General features: G+C 36.9%; 2 protein-coding genes across 2 annotated transcripts; one reads left to right on the top strand and one right to left on the bottom strand.

Annotated features, from left to right (window-relative positions):
- Nucleotides 1-754: 754 nt before the first annotated feature.
- LOC118838640 (olfactory receptor 51G2-like) lies at nucleotides 755-1,690 on the top strand. The gene has a single exon (XM_036745984.1). The coding sequence runs from the start codon at nucleotides 854-856 to the stop codon at nucleotides 1,688-1,690; it is 837 nt and encodes a 278-aa protein (XP_036601879.1). The 5' UTR covers nucleotides 755-853.
- A 6,377-nt stretch (nucleotides 1,691-8,067) lies between these two features.
- LOC118839410 (olfactory receptor 51A7-like) lies at nucleotides 8,068-9,006 on the bottom strand. The gene has a single exon (XM_036746874.1). It carries the CDS (start codon nucleotides 9,004-9,006, stop codon nucleotides 8,068-8,070), a length of 939 nt encoding a protein of 312 aa, XP_036602769.1.
- Between the last annotated feature and the right edge of the window lie 5,920 nt (nucleotides 9,007-14,926).

The raw sequence follows: 14,926 nt of genomic DNA on the forward strand, positions 1-14,926 counted from the left end.
GAGCACAATCTATGTCCAGGATTAGATCTCAATCTATGATTAAGGCACAATATATGGTCAAGTTTAAGAATTTGTCTTTAGTGGTAATATGATTTCTCTCTATGGGAAGTCAAATATGTATTAGGATTAAACCTATGTTATTGGTCTCACAAGTACCTGATTACTTACCCTTTTATATCAGTGATATAGTCATCTTTAGATTTTGAAGCAAGAGTAACTAAGGCTAGATACTAGAAAGAAATTTCCAATGAGGAAAATGATAAAATAAAGAAATGAGGAATCTAGGCATACAGAGGAATATATTTTTTTTGAAATATTAAAGAATAAGAAAAATTGTAGCCCTACCTAAGTTTGGTTTAGATCAAATGAAGTCTTGTGTAGAGTTATAGGGATGGTTTGGATGACTTCTGGAGAACATTTCCAGTGTTAGGTTTATTAAGGCAATATTGTATTGTAGAAGAACACCAAAATCTGGCAGCAGTAGACTAGGTTTCAATCTTGAATCTTCTCTTTATCTGTGTGACACTAGGGAAATTACTTAGCTCTTCTAGACCTCAGTTTCCTTATTTGTAAAATTATAAAATTAGACTGGATGATTGTTAAGACTCCTTGCAAACTCTAAGTCTTGTGATGCTGTGTAATTCACCCATGTAATTTCTATGTAGGCTTCTCCTGACCACAGTGACTATTCAGTGCAGCACAGAGAGTGGGAACCTGAAATTTCCTCCTCCCACCATCCAACATGATGTTGAAATCCTTTGGAAACAGCACTGTCAGGCCTTACACTTTTCTCTTAAGTGGCCTCCCTGGACTAGAGCATATCCACATCTGGATCTCCATCCCTCTATTTTCTATGTACCTTGTGTCCATCCTGGGGAATTGCATGATCCTCTTCATTATCAAGACAGAATCTTCACTCCACCAGCCCATGTATTTCTTCCTGTCCATGCTGGCACTGACAGATCTGGGCTTGTCCATATGCACCCTTCCCACAGTACTGGGTATTTTCTTATTTGGAGCTCGAGAGATTGACCATGATGCCTGCTTTGCTCAGCTCTTTTTCATCCACTGCCTGTCTTTCCTAGAGTCCTCAGTGCTACTTTCCATGGCATTCGATCGCCTCATTGCCATCTGCTGTCCTCTGAGATATGCCTCCATTCTCACTAACAGAGTCGTCAGCAGAATTGGGCTGGGCTCCTTGGGTCGGAGTGTGGCACTCATCTTCCCACTTCCTTTCATGCTCAAACGCTTCCCTTATTGTGGTTCCCAAGTCCTCACCCACTCCTACTGCCTCCACCAAGAGGTCATGAAGCTGGCATGTGCTGACATTACTGCCAATAGCATATATGGCATGTTTGTAATAATCTCCACTGTGGGTGTGGACTCCATGCTCATCCTTCTCACCTATGTGTTGATTCTCCACACTGTGTTGGCCATTGCCTCCCAGGCTGAGCGCCTCAAGGCCCTCAACACTTGTGTCTCCCACATCTGTGCAGTACTACTTTTCTACACACCTATGATAGGTCTATCAGTCATTCACCGATTTGGGAAGCAGTCTCCTCAATTGATTCAGGTGGTCATGGGGTTTGTTTACCTTCTGGTCCCACCCTTGATGAACCCAATTGTCTACAGTGTGAAGACCAAGCAGATCAGGGAGCGAATTATCCAAGCCCTTCATTGCCAGCAGTGACTATGACTGGAAACAGTTTTTCCCTAGATAGACTGTATTTTTCCAACATTTTTGATTTATGAGATTTTTTGGGTGGGAGGAATGGGGGTTTAGGAATAAGAGAAACAATTGGCCCATTTACAAATGCAGCCAGACTAACATTATGATAATTAATGAGCAATTCCTGTATCATAATTAAATTATGTACTTCTTTTGCTATGACTTAAAACACTTTTCTGTGTCATCCATCTATGTATTCTTTGAGATGGTTAATTTTGTGTAATAATAGGAACAGCAGAATGATAGTAATAGCAACAACAAAGACCTATTTATGGGAAGACATGAAGAATTGCACAGGCTAGGAAGGGTATCACCTGTACCTTTGGAGGGAGTACCCACAGTTGTGGGACACAGATAAATAATCATATAATATGTTCCTGTAACATTTTCAAGTATAGCAAGTACTTTGCATACATTAGGTAATTGAGATTAAAAAAACCCAAACATTGTGATACAAGCCTGTAATCATTCATCTCCATTTTACATATAAGGAAAATGAGGCTCAGAAAGATAAAATCATTTACTCACAGAATCTAAGTGTCAGAGGGGAAGATTTGAATTTACATCTCCCTAACTTCAAGTACAGCAATCTAGCCACTCTACCATCATTGAAGTATGTTTTCAACAGTGAAGATCAAACATGTGGCAGCATGATATAGTAGACAGTGTGGCAGACACAGATTAAAGCAGATGCTTGTTTAAATCTGACACTTGCTATCTTCATGAGAAGTAAGTCCCTTAACCTCTCTCAGATTTAGTTTCCTTAGTACCTACTCTTCAATATTGTGTTGAGAAATAAAGGAAATACCGTGTGACATGTGCTAGGTAAATGATAGTTACTGTAATGTGTGGGAAGCTCTCTAAAAGTACCAAATGCTGAATAATTGAAAACATAACTCTCAGTATATAAAATACATCCAGTATGCCCCCAAATTCTACTCTAAGCCACTAAGGTTTAAACTGTACTAAGAGTTTTGGAAAGTCCTTGTAGTGCTTACATCTATACATGTGCAAATATATAAGATATGTATTTATATGCCAAATGCATAACATATATATGTTTTTATGTCTTTGGGATAGCTTTTCCTTAAGATAGAAACAGAAGATAATTCCTTATATCTGGGTAAACCCATCTGTGATATCTGATATCTTTAGGACTTAAAGATATTTTATTCTCTGTCTTTCATCTCAGCCTTGTTTTCTATTGTTGAAACTCCTTGAAAATATGTATTCTTTACATTAAAAGGGAAGTTAATAAGGGGGGTTGATTTGAAGAGAAAGAAATAACAAATTTCTTTTTGGTCACTTTGAATTTGAGATGTCTATGGGATTCTATATATTTTATATAAAATATCTAATTACTTATAGACATATACTTACTTGTGCCATGCATATATGTATGCAGCGTGCTTATATGTACAAACCTACGTAAGCACACACTTGGTAACCTTCAAAAGAGTTATAACTGTACCCAGACTTTGGAGATACAATGTGTCCCAAATGACATGTGTTTATTTACATATATACATATATGTGCATGTGCATGTCCATATTTATCCATCCATCCATCTATCTATCTATGGAGTAGATTTATTAGAAAACAATGAAATTATACAACTTATAAAATTACAAGCTTATTTTTAAAAAGAGTAACTAAAAAGAAAAATCCTTTGTTAACCTGATTGAGAAGATTAAGTAAAATGAGATCTCCACTAACCTCCCTCATACACAGGTAAAAGAAAACCTTCACCGATAGGGAGAAGAAAGAAAAAAGAATTATAAGAATGCACTGTGTACAATCATATTCCAGTAAAACTGAGTGCAAAAGTAATGAAGAAACAGTTAGAAAAATAAAAGATACACAAATTAACAGAACATCAAATAGAAATTTTAAACAAGTGAACATAAGAAAAAGAAATTAAGCTAGCTCAAAGGAACCACCAAGTGTTCATGTTGCAGGTGGATTTATAGTTACAGGAATTCTATCAAATTGAAAAACTGATAATACCTAATTATTCTAAAATAAAGGAGAAAGAAAAGACCTTACAAAACTCTTTTAATGAAACAAATCTGTTTCTAAAAGCTAAACAAGGGAAGAGCAAAGGAAAGAAAAACTATAAATTAATAACATCTGTGTCTATTGATTTAAAAATTTTAAACAAAATTCTGTTCAAAACAAACAACAGCAATATAGCAAAAGAACTATTCACTTTGATAAAATTGGGTTTATAAATGGCATACAAAGATTATTCAGTATTAGGAAAACAATGAACATACTTATGTCGAAGATAACATTATTCAGGCAGTGAGATACAGAGGAAGAAGTATTAGATTGGATGTCAGAGGACTGTGGTTTGATTCCTGAATCTTTATTTCTGCATGACCTTAGGTAAGTCACTTAACATTTGCAAGCCTCTTTTCCTCATCTGTAGTGTGAAGGGTTTAGAATAGATATTCTCCAGGGTCACTTCTGGTGTTGTATTTGTGATACCTAAATTAAAAAAAAATACTTTGAAAATGCATAATACCGATCTATGCTTAAAAAATAAACCTGGACATAAAAAGAAAATTAAAAATTATAAAAAGGATATATGCAAAAACCACAAGCTAGGTTCATATGTAAGAGAAAAATGCTAGAAGATTCTAAATGTGGCTGTTGTTCTTTGTTCTAGAAGAGGATCAAAATGACATCACTATGTTAGGGTCAAGCTACAGTGTTTTTGACTATAGCTGGACAGAGCAGTATGATCTTGGGAGACTATATCACAGATTGGGACAAAAGATCTATATGAACATCTGGAATGGAGATGTCTCTGAAATTGTGCATCTTGAGTTTCTTTAGAGCTCCTGCAATTCTGCTGCTTGTAGAGCATAGAACCTTCTGTGTTACAGATTATCCCATGCTGGGTGGTCCTGGGCCAGTGTCTCCCATGTCTCACAATCGGTCCTACAGTTCTTAACAGACAGAAGGCTTGTAACCCTTCTTCTGACCTCCATGTAAGTGCTTGCCTTGTGTGCTTTCCCAGTAAAATGGTCTCAGACAAATGTAGGTTTGTCATTTGAACAACACGGACAGCCCTTCAGAGTTGTGTTCTCTGCAATAGAGTTTGAATACTTGGCAGTTCAGCTTGAGAAAGGACCTCAGCACCCAGGACCTTATCTTGCTTGATAATCTTCAGAGTCTTGCAAAGACAATTCAAATGGAAATGATTCAACTTTCTGTTTAGGTGCTGGTCTACTGTCCAGGTTTCACAGGCACACAACAGTAAGGTCAACACAAAGGCTGTGTAAACCTTCAACTTAGTAGGAAGTCTAATACCTTTTTTCCCACACTTTCCTTAGTAGTCTCTCAAACACTGAGCTAACCCTGGCAATGTGTGTGTCAACCTCATGATCTATGTGTATGTCTATGGAAAGTATCCCACCAACATAAGTGAAATCCACAGCATTCAAAATTTTTCCATTTACTGTAACCCAAAATTCTATGTATGGATGGTGTGGTGTTGACTGGTGGAAAACTTCCATTTTCTTGGTAGTAATTGTTAGGTCAAAAATTAGAAACAGCAGACAATCAATCCATACTCTGTTGCATCTCAATCTCAGAGGCTACACTGAGTGCACAATCATATGTGAACAAAAAAAATCACATACTAATTCTCCCTCCACTTTATTCTTGGCTTGCAACCCTTTCAAGTTAAATAATTTTACTTTCAGCTATGGTAGCTGACCTTGATGCTATTTTATTCCCATTGAAGTTATCCGATAACATAGCTGAAAACATCATGCCAAAAAAGCATGGGAGCAAGCACACATCCCTGCTTCGCTCCATTAATAACTAGGAAAGCATAAGAGCATGGTCCTTTATCCAGAATATATGTAAGCATTCCATAATAAAGCTAAAACATTCCAAATTAATACAGGAGTGAAGCAAGAAATTGGCCATTCCCTGTATTTATATGACATAGTTTCAGAAATACTACTGGAAGGAAGAAGACAAAAGAAATGAAATAGAAGGGCAAAAAAGAATAGAGAAGAATAAAAGAGTAGAGAAATAGACATAGTTATGGACAAATTGCGACAGTTGCCGGAGAATCCATTGTGGATGAAATTATATTTGGCAGCTGCCATGAACATCTAATCATAGGGAAGAGTGATTCCATATTGGAAGTGCAGGTGGATTCTAACTTACCCTTATTTCTTTAACTTCAAGAAGAGCCACTATGAAGTCCAAAACCGAAACAAAACAACCTTTAATCTCTCTTGTTATTCTTTTCCACATCCACTGACTGGGAGCAGATTTAGGGGGAGGGGAGTTTGCAAGGTAAAGTGGTTTCAGCACAGCTTGCTCTTTGAAAGCTTCTTTACAATTTGGCTCTTCTGCTACGTTATAGTTTTCTTTTTAACTAACTGTATTTCAGTCAGTCACAGACATTAAAGACAAACGAAGGTGGGTAGATAAATGGATGGATGGATAGATGGAAGATGAAACAATTAAGTAAACAAAATAATGAACACTTGGATGAATGAGTGAATGGGCTGAATCCTCACATTTGTCACTTCTGAATAAGAAAGGGAAAACCAAAATAAGAATGGAAGGTCAAAATCAGTTATGAGAGATTTTCTTATTTTTAATAATTTTGAAAAATTTTCCATGTCATAACACTAGATCTCCATAGTGCCCTGGGCTAGTTCTGTTGTCTACCTAAGTAGAGCTTTGATGTCTGTGAGGAGGGAGTTTACACGTGCATAGTTGGAGCAGAGTGTGTGTGTGTGTGTGTGTGTGTGTGTGTGTGTGTGTGTGTGTGTTTGTGCGCATGTGTGTGTGCAACCTTAGCTAGTTAATTACTTAAGTATTGCCCCTGTTTTTTTTTTTTTCCTAAGATTACAGAAAGCAGAGAAAGAGTGGGTATTTCAGAGTACATCTCTGGCAGCACTATAAAGACTATATTTTACAGCAAGTTACCTATCATAATTTCACATTTTTTTATGATTAGAGATATTCAAGCATATTCATTAGGAATCTCCTGTTACCCAAGGCTGAACAAAACTGCTCAAATATGTGTTTGTGAATATCTATGTATGTGTATGTGTGCATGTGTGTACATACAAATGTATACACATAACAGCTAACATTTATATAGGCCTTTAATGTTTACAAAGCAATTTGCAAATATTGTCTCATTTACTCCAGAAAAAATAATCCTGATTCTATAAAGCAAGTGCTGTTATTATCCCGTTTTTTTAGATGAGGAAATTGAGTTCAACAGGTTAAGTGAGCTGACCAGGGTTTGGGATTGAAATAACATCAAAGATGCCTCCCACTCCTAACATATGCTTCATTATCTCCTAAACAGCCAGTATTTTTCTGCTTCTATATCTTTGCTCACTTAGTTCCTTATACTTGGAATTATGGAATAATGCCAGCTCTTTCATGAATGTTTTGATAAACCCAGTGTCACAATTGAATTTAAGTAAACTGAGGCACACAGCTCTAAAAACAATTTATTAGCAAAGCACATATTTGCCAATAGCTAGAGTCTCAGCCTCCTCAACTAGCTAAGACCCTGAATGAGGGCTGAGACATCATTATTATCGATAAAAGGAAGAGCATCCAAAAACTAGAAGGCAGCATCACAGATTGGGAAAACAAGATGATTGGTTTCAAAGTCAGAAGCATCATAAATTTGAGACAATGTGAATGGTTGGAAATTTGGAACTCAGCACTAGCTAGAAACTAATTGCTTGGTACTCTTGACAACTCATGGTGACATCTAACTGAATGGCTAGTTAGTGCCACAGCAATAACAGACTAGATTTTCTTTAACCATAGTGTTACAGAGATAACAGAGCAGATGCCCTGGTCTGCACCTGCATCCTTCAAGGATAACAGATTTCAAGAACAACAGAACAGTGATTAGCAGGAAAACTAAACTTTTAAATTTAACCTAGAGACGATGAGTGATTTACATGAAAACCAGATTTCCAAACTCAAGTCAAAGATAAAATGAAACTTTGACAGGTAGTTACAGAAAATATTGTGGTGATACAAAATAAAATCAATTACAAAATCAAATGAATTTGATTTTGTCAATTTTCACCAGTCAGAAATTATCTTTTCCCCTTGGATCTCATGTAGCAATTTCTTAGCATCTGTCTTAGGCACTTACTATGTAGCATCGTGTATTATATTTATTTGTATATGGTGAATATTGCCCTGTGGGACCGGGGGATGCCTGATATCTTGGACTGCGTTTCCTCTAAGCTTAATATTTTTCCAGTGCCATATAGTTATTATTTTGTAAATGTTTATCAAAGTGAGGTAAATCCCAACTGAGGCCTCATCTGCCGCATATGGAAAACAGTTTCCCTAGGATCTTTTCTCGGATCTGCCGAGTCTTCACACAGTACACAATGGGGTTCATCAGGGGTGGCACCAGCAAGAAAATGTTGGCAATGAGGATCACTATGAGCGGAGATTTGTGCTTGGCAAAGCGGTGCATAGCAGCTAGGGTGATGATGGGTACATAGAAAATGAGTACAGCACAGATATGAGAGACACAGGTATTTAAGGCCTTGAGTCTCTCTGAGAGAGAGGCAATGCTGAGAACTGTCTTTAGGATCAGCAAATAGGACAAAGCAATGCATGCCAGGTCCAACATGGTACAGAGTGCAACAAAGAAGCCATAGACAACATTGACCCTGTTGTCAGAGCATGCCAGCTTCATGACGTCCTGATGGAGACAGTAAGAGTGGGATAGAAGGTTTTTGTAACAATAGCTCAGCCTCTTTAGAGTCAAAGGAAATGGGAACCCTAAAAGGAAGCTTCTGACGGCCAAGACCAGCCCCAGTTTGGAAATTCTGGCAGTAGTTAAGATAGTGCTGTATCTCAGGGGGTTATGAATGGCTATACAATGATCAAAGGACATGATCAGAAGCAATGATGACTCCATGACAGTGAAGCTGTGGATGAAGAATTCTTGAGCAAAGCAAGCATCAGGGGATATTCCTGGTAAATTGAACAAGAATATTCTCAGCATAGTGGGTAAGGAGGAGAGAGAAAGTCCCATGTCAGAAATGGCCAACACAGCAAGGAAATAGTACATGGGCTCATGGAGAGAGGTTTCTCTCTTGATTACAAGCAGGATGGTGCAATTGCCTAGGATGGCAATCAAATACATGAGGCAGATAGGAATGGAAAGACATACGTGAGCATGCTCCAACCCTGGAATCCCAATCAAGAAAAAGAGCTTAACCTCAGAGGTATTGAAGTCTGACATGATGAGAAGGAAGACAAATTCTGTTCCCAGATCTAAAATGACATGAATGGTGATTTGTTCCATGCATCTTTTGGTGCTATAGAGTACCAGTATCATTTACATCGAATGATCTTTTAAAAATATCTCAACAACTATATTTCAATATAATAGATTTCAATTGTAATAATGATAATAATGAAAATTATATACATGTGTATTTTATGCATTTAAAAACATTAAGATGAGAAGCAGTGTTTAAACTTCACCATAATTCCAAAAGGTTCTATGACACACACACACACACACACACACACACACACAAAATTGAAGATCCCTTGAACTGAGAGAAAGGGAGGGAGAGAGGAAGAAGGGAGGGAGATGGGAAGGGAGAGAGAAAAAAATAGGCATGAGAGAGAGAGAGAAATAGACAGACAAACAGAGAGAGACAGATGGAAACAGACAGACAGAGAGAATGGGATAATGGGAGTGAACTTCCCATCATCAATGGATTTGTTCAAATCGAAGCTTAATAGATACCTTTTAGTTTTGCTATGGAAAGAATTACTAAATTTGTTGGGATTGGATTGAATAACTTTATTTGTTCCAAATTTTGGTATTCTATGCCCCTAAATAGAATTCCAAGGAAGACTATAATATGAGTAGGGGTGAGTGGACTCTTGAGATATTCTGCCTTTTTATAGCTCAAATTTTGTTAATATTAGTAATTGATAAAATGTTTATAGTACTTTAAGATTTGCAAAGTTTTTTATAAATATTCTCTCATCTGATCCTCACAATAACCATGGGACATAGGTGTTCTTATTATCCTTATTTTACAGATGAGGAAACTGAGAAAGAGTTTAGGTGACTTGTCAAGGTTCACACAGCTAGTAAGTATCCAAGATTTGAACTCAGAACTTCCTGACCCCAGGACATTTCCCCCTACATCGAGCCTAAATCTATTCCTTTGCCACTTTCATTTATTATTTCTATTTCTAAATTTTTCAAATCTATTTCTTCTTCCACGTGACAATTCTATAAGTAATTATAGATCCATATCTTCCCCACTGAGCCTTCCATAGGTTAAACTTCCCACTTCCTTCAACCAATTCTTATACAACCTGAGCTCCCAACCTTCATCATCTTGTTTACTTCCTCTGGATGCTACTCATCTATTCAATGTCCTTTTTAAAGATAGTCCCTTTTACCACCCGAACTGAGCACAATACTCTAGGTCTGGCCTGACAGGGGCAGAATACAAAATGAGTATTGTGTGCTCATTCCAGAACTCTAAGTCCCATACGCTTTACTCTAAAATGCCCTACTGCCTCTCCATCCCTCAGAAATAGGGCTTATTAAAGGCCCCATATATTCCATGGTATGGAGAAAATTCAAAACTTTTTTTCCTCAAAGAGATGTACAGGAACAATACAAGTTAGTTCCTAAATAATTTGTATGAATTTGGGGCTGAGACTTCTCCACCAGTACCCTCTTTTCTGCTTGCTACATCTTGCCAGAAAAGTATGTGCCACTTCTCAGACTCTAAGTCTGGGGCCCTGAGAATGTTGAGAGAAAAGCTTCATCAAGTCCTACAAGTTGCTGAATGGAATATGTACCCCTACTATCTTTGACCCTGAGTCAGGGCTCTACTCACCTTCAATCACTTCTTCCAACATTTCCATCCTTATTCGCTCCAATCTTTCTTCATATATCTGAGTGCACATATACTCCCTCCTATGCACATATGCTTCTATAGGAAAAACACCCTCAAACACACACATGCACGCACCCGTATACATATGTATATACAAACAAACTCAAAGTCCCAGAGCTGAAAATTTCTTCTGTCTGTTGTTTACCTAAATTTTAATACTCATGCTCATTTGTTAATACCCAATTATATACTATATACACAAGTATATAAATGGACTTGAATACAACCACATTCACTCATACATATTCATTAATGCAAGCATAAAGAAATATGTTGATGCATTTAGGCATGAAAATACTTTGTAATACGTATATAGATACACTCACACAGATATACACACATACATACTTGGGCCCCTTCCTATGCATTCAGGTACTCACACTTTTTCCCCTAGATCTTCTTCCTATTCACCCATGCTTGAGAATTTCTGGGGAAGCTCTTTGGAGCATTTGGAACTTACCAGGATCTAGGCTTCTATGTAAGAGAGAATTGTGCATGGGCTCAAGATGGAGGCTGCTCAGCCTCTGTGCCTGACAGATTGTTGACCATAGCTTATATACATCCACAAAGTTCTCACCCCTCCCACTCCACACCACTCCCAGAAATTGTCTGGGGAATAGTAGAAATCTCATTGTATGTGTAAACATGGAGCTTTGCCAGAGATAAATCCCTGGGCTGAGTTAGGCCTTAAGGGGCACAGATTTAACATTCTTATAGCTGGGGAGGGCAGACAAGGGACGAGTAAGGGTGTTCAAGTCTTTAGAGAGTACTGCTTCATGTTTTATGATTATATACAGCTGGACCTCCTGAAGGATAGCTGCAATTCTGCATTTGATTCACTCATTTTTATTTAATTATTTATCAAAATTTATCAAGGGACTGTGCAACATCTTAAGGAGTGTCAAAGGTGATGATGTTGGTGGTAGAATTGATAAGGAGGAAGAAGAGGAGATAAATGAGGATAATTTATACATTATATAATTCTTTACATGTATTATCTCCTTTGAGTCTGTAAATAACCTTGTGAATGAAAGAAAGAATGTATTACTTCGGAATTAATAAATGTATTACTTTAGAAAGAAAGAAATATGCACAATAAATTTGTTGTATATTTGTAGTAGATTTGCAGTTTCATATGTAATCATCTTTTTATTATCCTATGTTATGGATATGCTTGTTTATTTATTTATAAATTAAAAATAAAATAGATTTTAAGAAGAATATTAACAGGAAAAAAGAGAAGAAAGAAAGAACCTTGTGAAATAGAGAATTTGGAGGGGTTTTTCCCTACTTGACCAGTGATGAAAATGAGAATAATTGACTTGCTTAGGTCACACAAATGTGATCAATTCTTATGACTGAAATGGCATTATCTTTCCACCACTGGGTACTTAAGGTGAAATCAGCAACAGAATGGACCATTTCTTGAGCACCCTTGAAATTTTATTTTGGAGAGGGGGAAGGCAGGGCAATTGAGGTTAAGTGTCTTGACCAAGGTCAAATAGCTAGTAAGTGTGTCAAGTGTCTGAGGCCAGATTTGAACTCAGGTTCCCCTGACTCTGGGCCGGTGATCTACTCACTGGGCTACCTAGCTGCCCCATACCCTTGAAGTTCTTTAAGCCAGAATTGAACTTAAGAATTCCTGTGATCCATTCTCTAGTTTCTGGACAAGTGTATATGTCCTCTGCTGAATAATACACCATCAGGAACTTCTAAGTAATCATTGGTCTCTACTTTCCTATCCCCATCACCTGCCTTTTCTACAACAACTCATATTTCTCTAGCAATTATAATTTGTAAAATTTTTGCCATATATCAGCTCACTTGAACTTCCCAACAATGTTGTAATGTGTGCAGACAAGGGGAAAAAGTGTAGAAGTTTAAATATGTTTGCCCAAGTCACAGAGTTAGCAAGGAAGAAAACCAGATTTCAAACCCAATCTTTCAATTCAGAACTGAGCACAACATTCTTTCTTCTATACCAGCATCTCAGTTCCATTGCCCTTCCAACATAGATTCTTCCCTTCTCATAAGTCTTTGCTTTTTTTAAAATGTCTTCCTCCCTGTTTGTGACTGGAATTCAGTGCTGAGCTTTAGTGCTAGAGATAAAGGTCAGCCCATGGACAAAGTAAGGAATATTAATCTCTTTTTTAGGTGAACAGCTCAGAATTAAGTTTAAGTTAGATAAACATTATTCACTTTTAGGCAGAAAAGCAATAGATTCAATATACAGAACGTGACTTCTTTTTTCAATTTATTTATTTATTTTTAGTTTTCAACATTCACTTCCATAAGATTTTGAGTTCCAAATTTTCTCCCCATCACTCCCCCCCCCATACAAAGAGGGCATGTAAATTGATATAAGCTTAACATATACATTCATATTAAACCTATTTTCACATTACTCATATTGTAAAGAAGAATTAGAACCAATGGAAGAAATCATGAGAAAGAAGAACCAAAAAAAGAAAAAAGAGAGAGAACAAATAATATGCTTCCATTGTATTCAGACTCCATAGTTCTTTTTCTGGATGTGGAGAGCATATTCCATCATGAGTCTTTTGGAGTTTTCTTAGATTCTTGCATTGCTAAGAAGAGATAAGTCTACAAAAGTTAGTCATCGAATAATGTGTCTGTTACTGTGTACAATGTTGTGGTTCTGCTCACTTCACTTAGTATCAGTTCATGTAAGTCTTTCCAGGTTTTTCTGAAATCCACCTGATCATCATTTCTTACAGCACATTACATTACATTCATATTCAGCCATTCCCCAACTGATGGGTATCCTCTCAATTTCCAATTCTTTGCCAATCCAAAAAGAACTTCTAAAAATATTTTTGTACATATGGATCCTTTTCCCATTTGTATGATCTCTTTGGGATACAGCCCTAGAAGTGGTATTGTTGAGTCAAAGGGTATGCAAATTTTTATAGCCCTTTGGGCACAGTTCCAAATTGGTCTCCAGAATGGTTGGATCAGTTCACAATTCCACCAACAATGCATTAATGTTCCAATTTTGCCACATCTTCTCCAACATTTATGATTTTCATAACTTTTTTTCATGTTAGCGAATTGGATAGGTGTGGAGATATTTATTTTTGAATGATGCCAATTCAGGAATTTGCTTTGCTTGACTGTGAATATTGTTTATAAGAGTTGTGTTTATCTTTTTCCCCCTCCTTAATGGAAGGGAGAGTGAGAGGAGAACAAGGAAAAACCAATGTTTGTAAATTAAAAATATTCAATTTAAACATAATAGCAATCAGTATGATATTGGCACACTAATCACAAAATCAATCAACTATATAGAAGAGATATTAAATGTCTCTGGGTGACTTGATTTTTGGGCAATATCCTGGAATGAGGGTTTTATCTGATACCAATAGAAGAATTCCTTTGCCCCACAGGGATAGCCATGAAACCCTATGGGAGAGATGTATCTGCTTACCTTGTAGGTAACTGAACTGGCCATGGACATGATAGTTGGAATAAGGGTCTCCCCTCTCCTCCAGTTTATAAAACCTACAAAAGTAAAAAAAAAATGCTTTGTAAAATTTAAAGCACTATAGATGTATCAACTACTATGTTAACTATGATTATTATAATTACCTTAATAAATGGGATAGATGGTACTAAGGTTTTGAGTACGGGGTAGAAGTTGAGATACATTTGAAGATTCAGATGCTGTCAGTCAATAGCAAATCTCAGTAATGCTCCAGTGGACTGGGTTTTTTTCTCCCTTAATGAAAAAGAAGTGCAAAGTTTGATGGGATATAGTTAAAGGGAAAACCTAACATGCAGGAAATATCTAGCAAGCTTATTATATTGGTATGTGGGTGGAACTCAAAAAAGTAGTCAGTCTACATAAGCAAATAACAAATTTATGCAAAGATATTTAGAAGTAGAAATTGTAGGCTGAGAGGGAACTGGAGGACAAAATATGTATTACTGATCAATAGAATACACTGAAGACCAAATTAGACATGGTGGGTGGTAGTCAGTCAGTCAATAAGTATTTGCTAAGCTCCTACAGTGTGCTAGGTAGTATGCTAAGTGTTAGGATGGAAAAAAAAGAAAAACAGTCCCTGCTGTCAAGGAGTTTACAATTTAAGGTATAGTGAAGGTGAGTGGATAGGAGGTTGATAAAGGTAGTTGATGCAGGAGGATAGGGGAAATTTCAGAGAAGTCTCAAAGTGGTGCAGTGAGATGAAAAATGAAGAAATGTTT

Source organism: Trichosurus vulpecula, chromosome 2, assembly GCF_011100635.1.
Source record: "Trichosurus vulpecula isolate mTriVul1 chromosome 2, mTriVul1.pri, whole genome shotgun sequence".
Lineage (NCBI taxonomy): Eukaryota > Metazoa > Chordata > Mammalia > Diprotodontia > Phalangeridae > Trichosurus > Trichosurus vulpecula.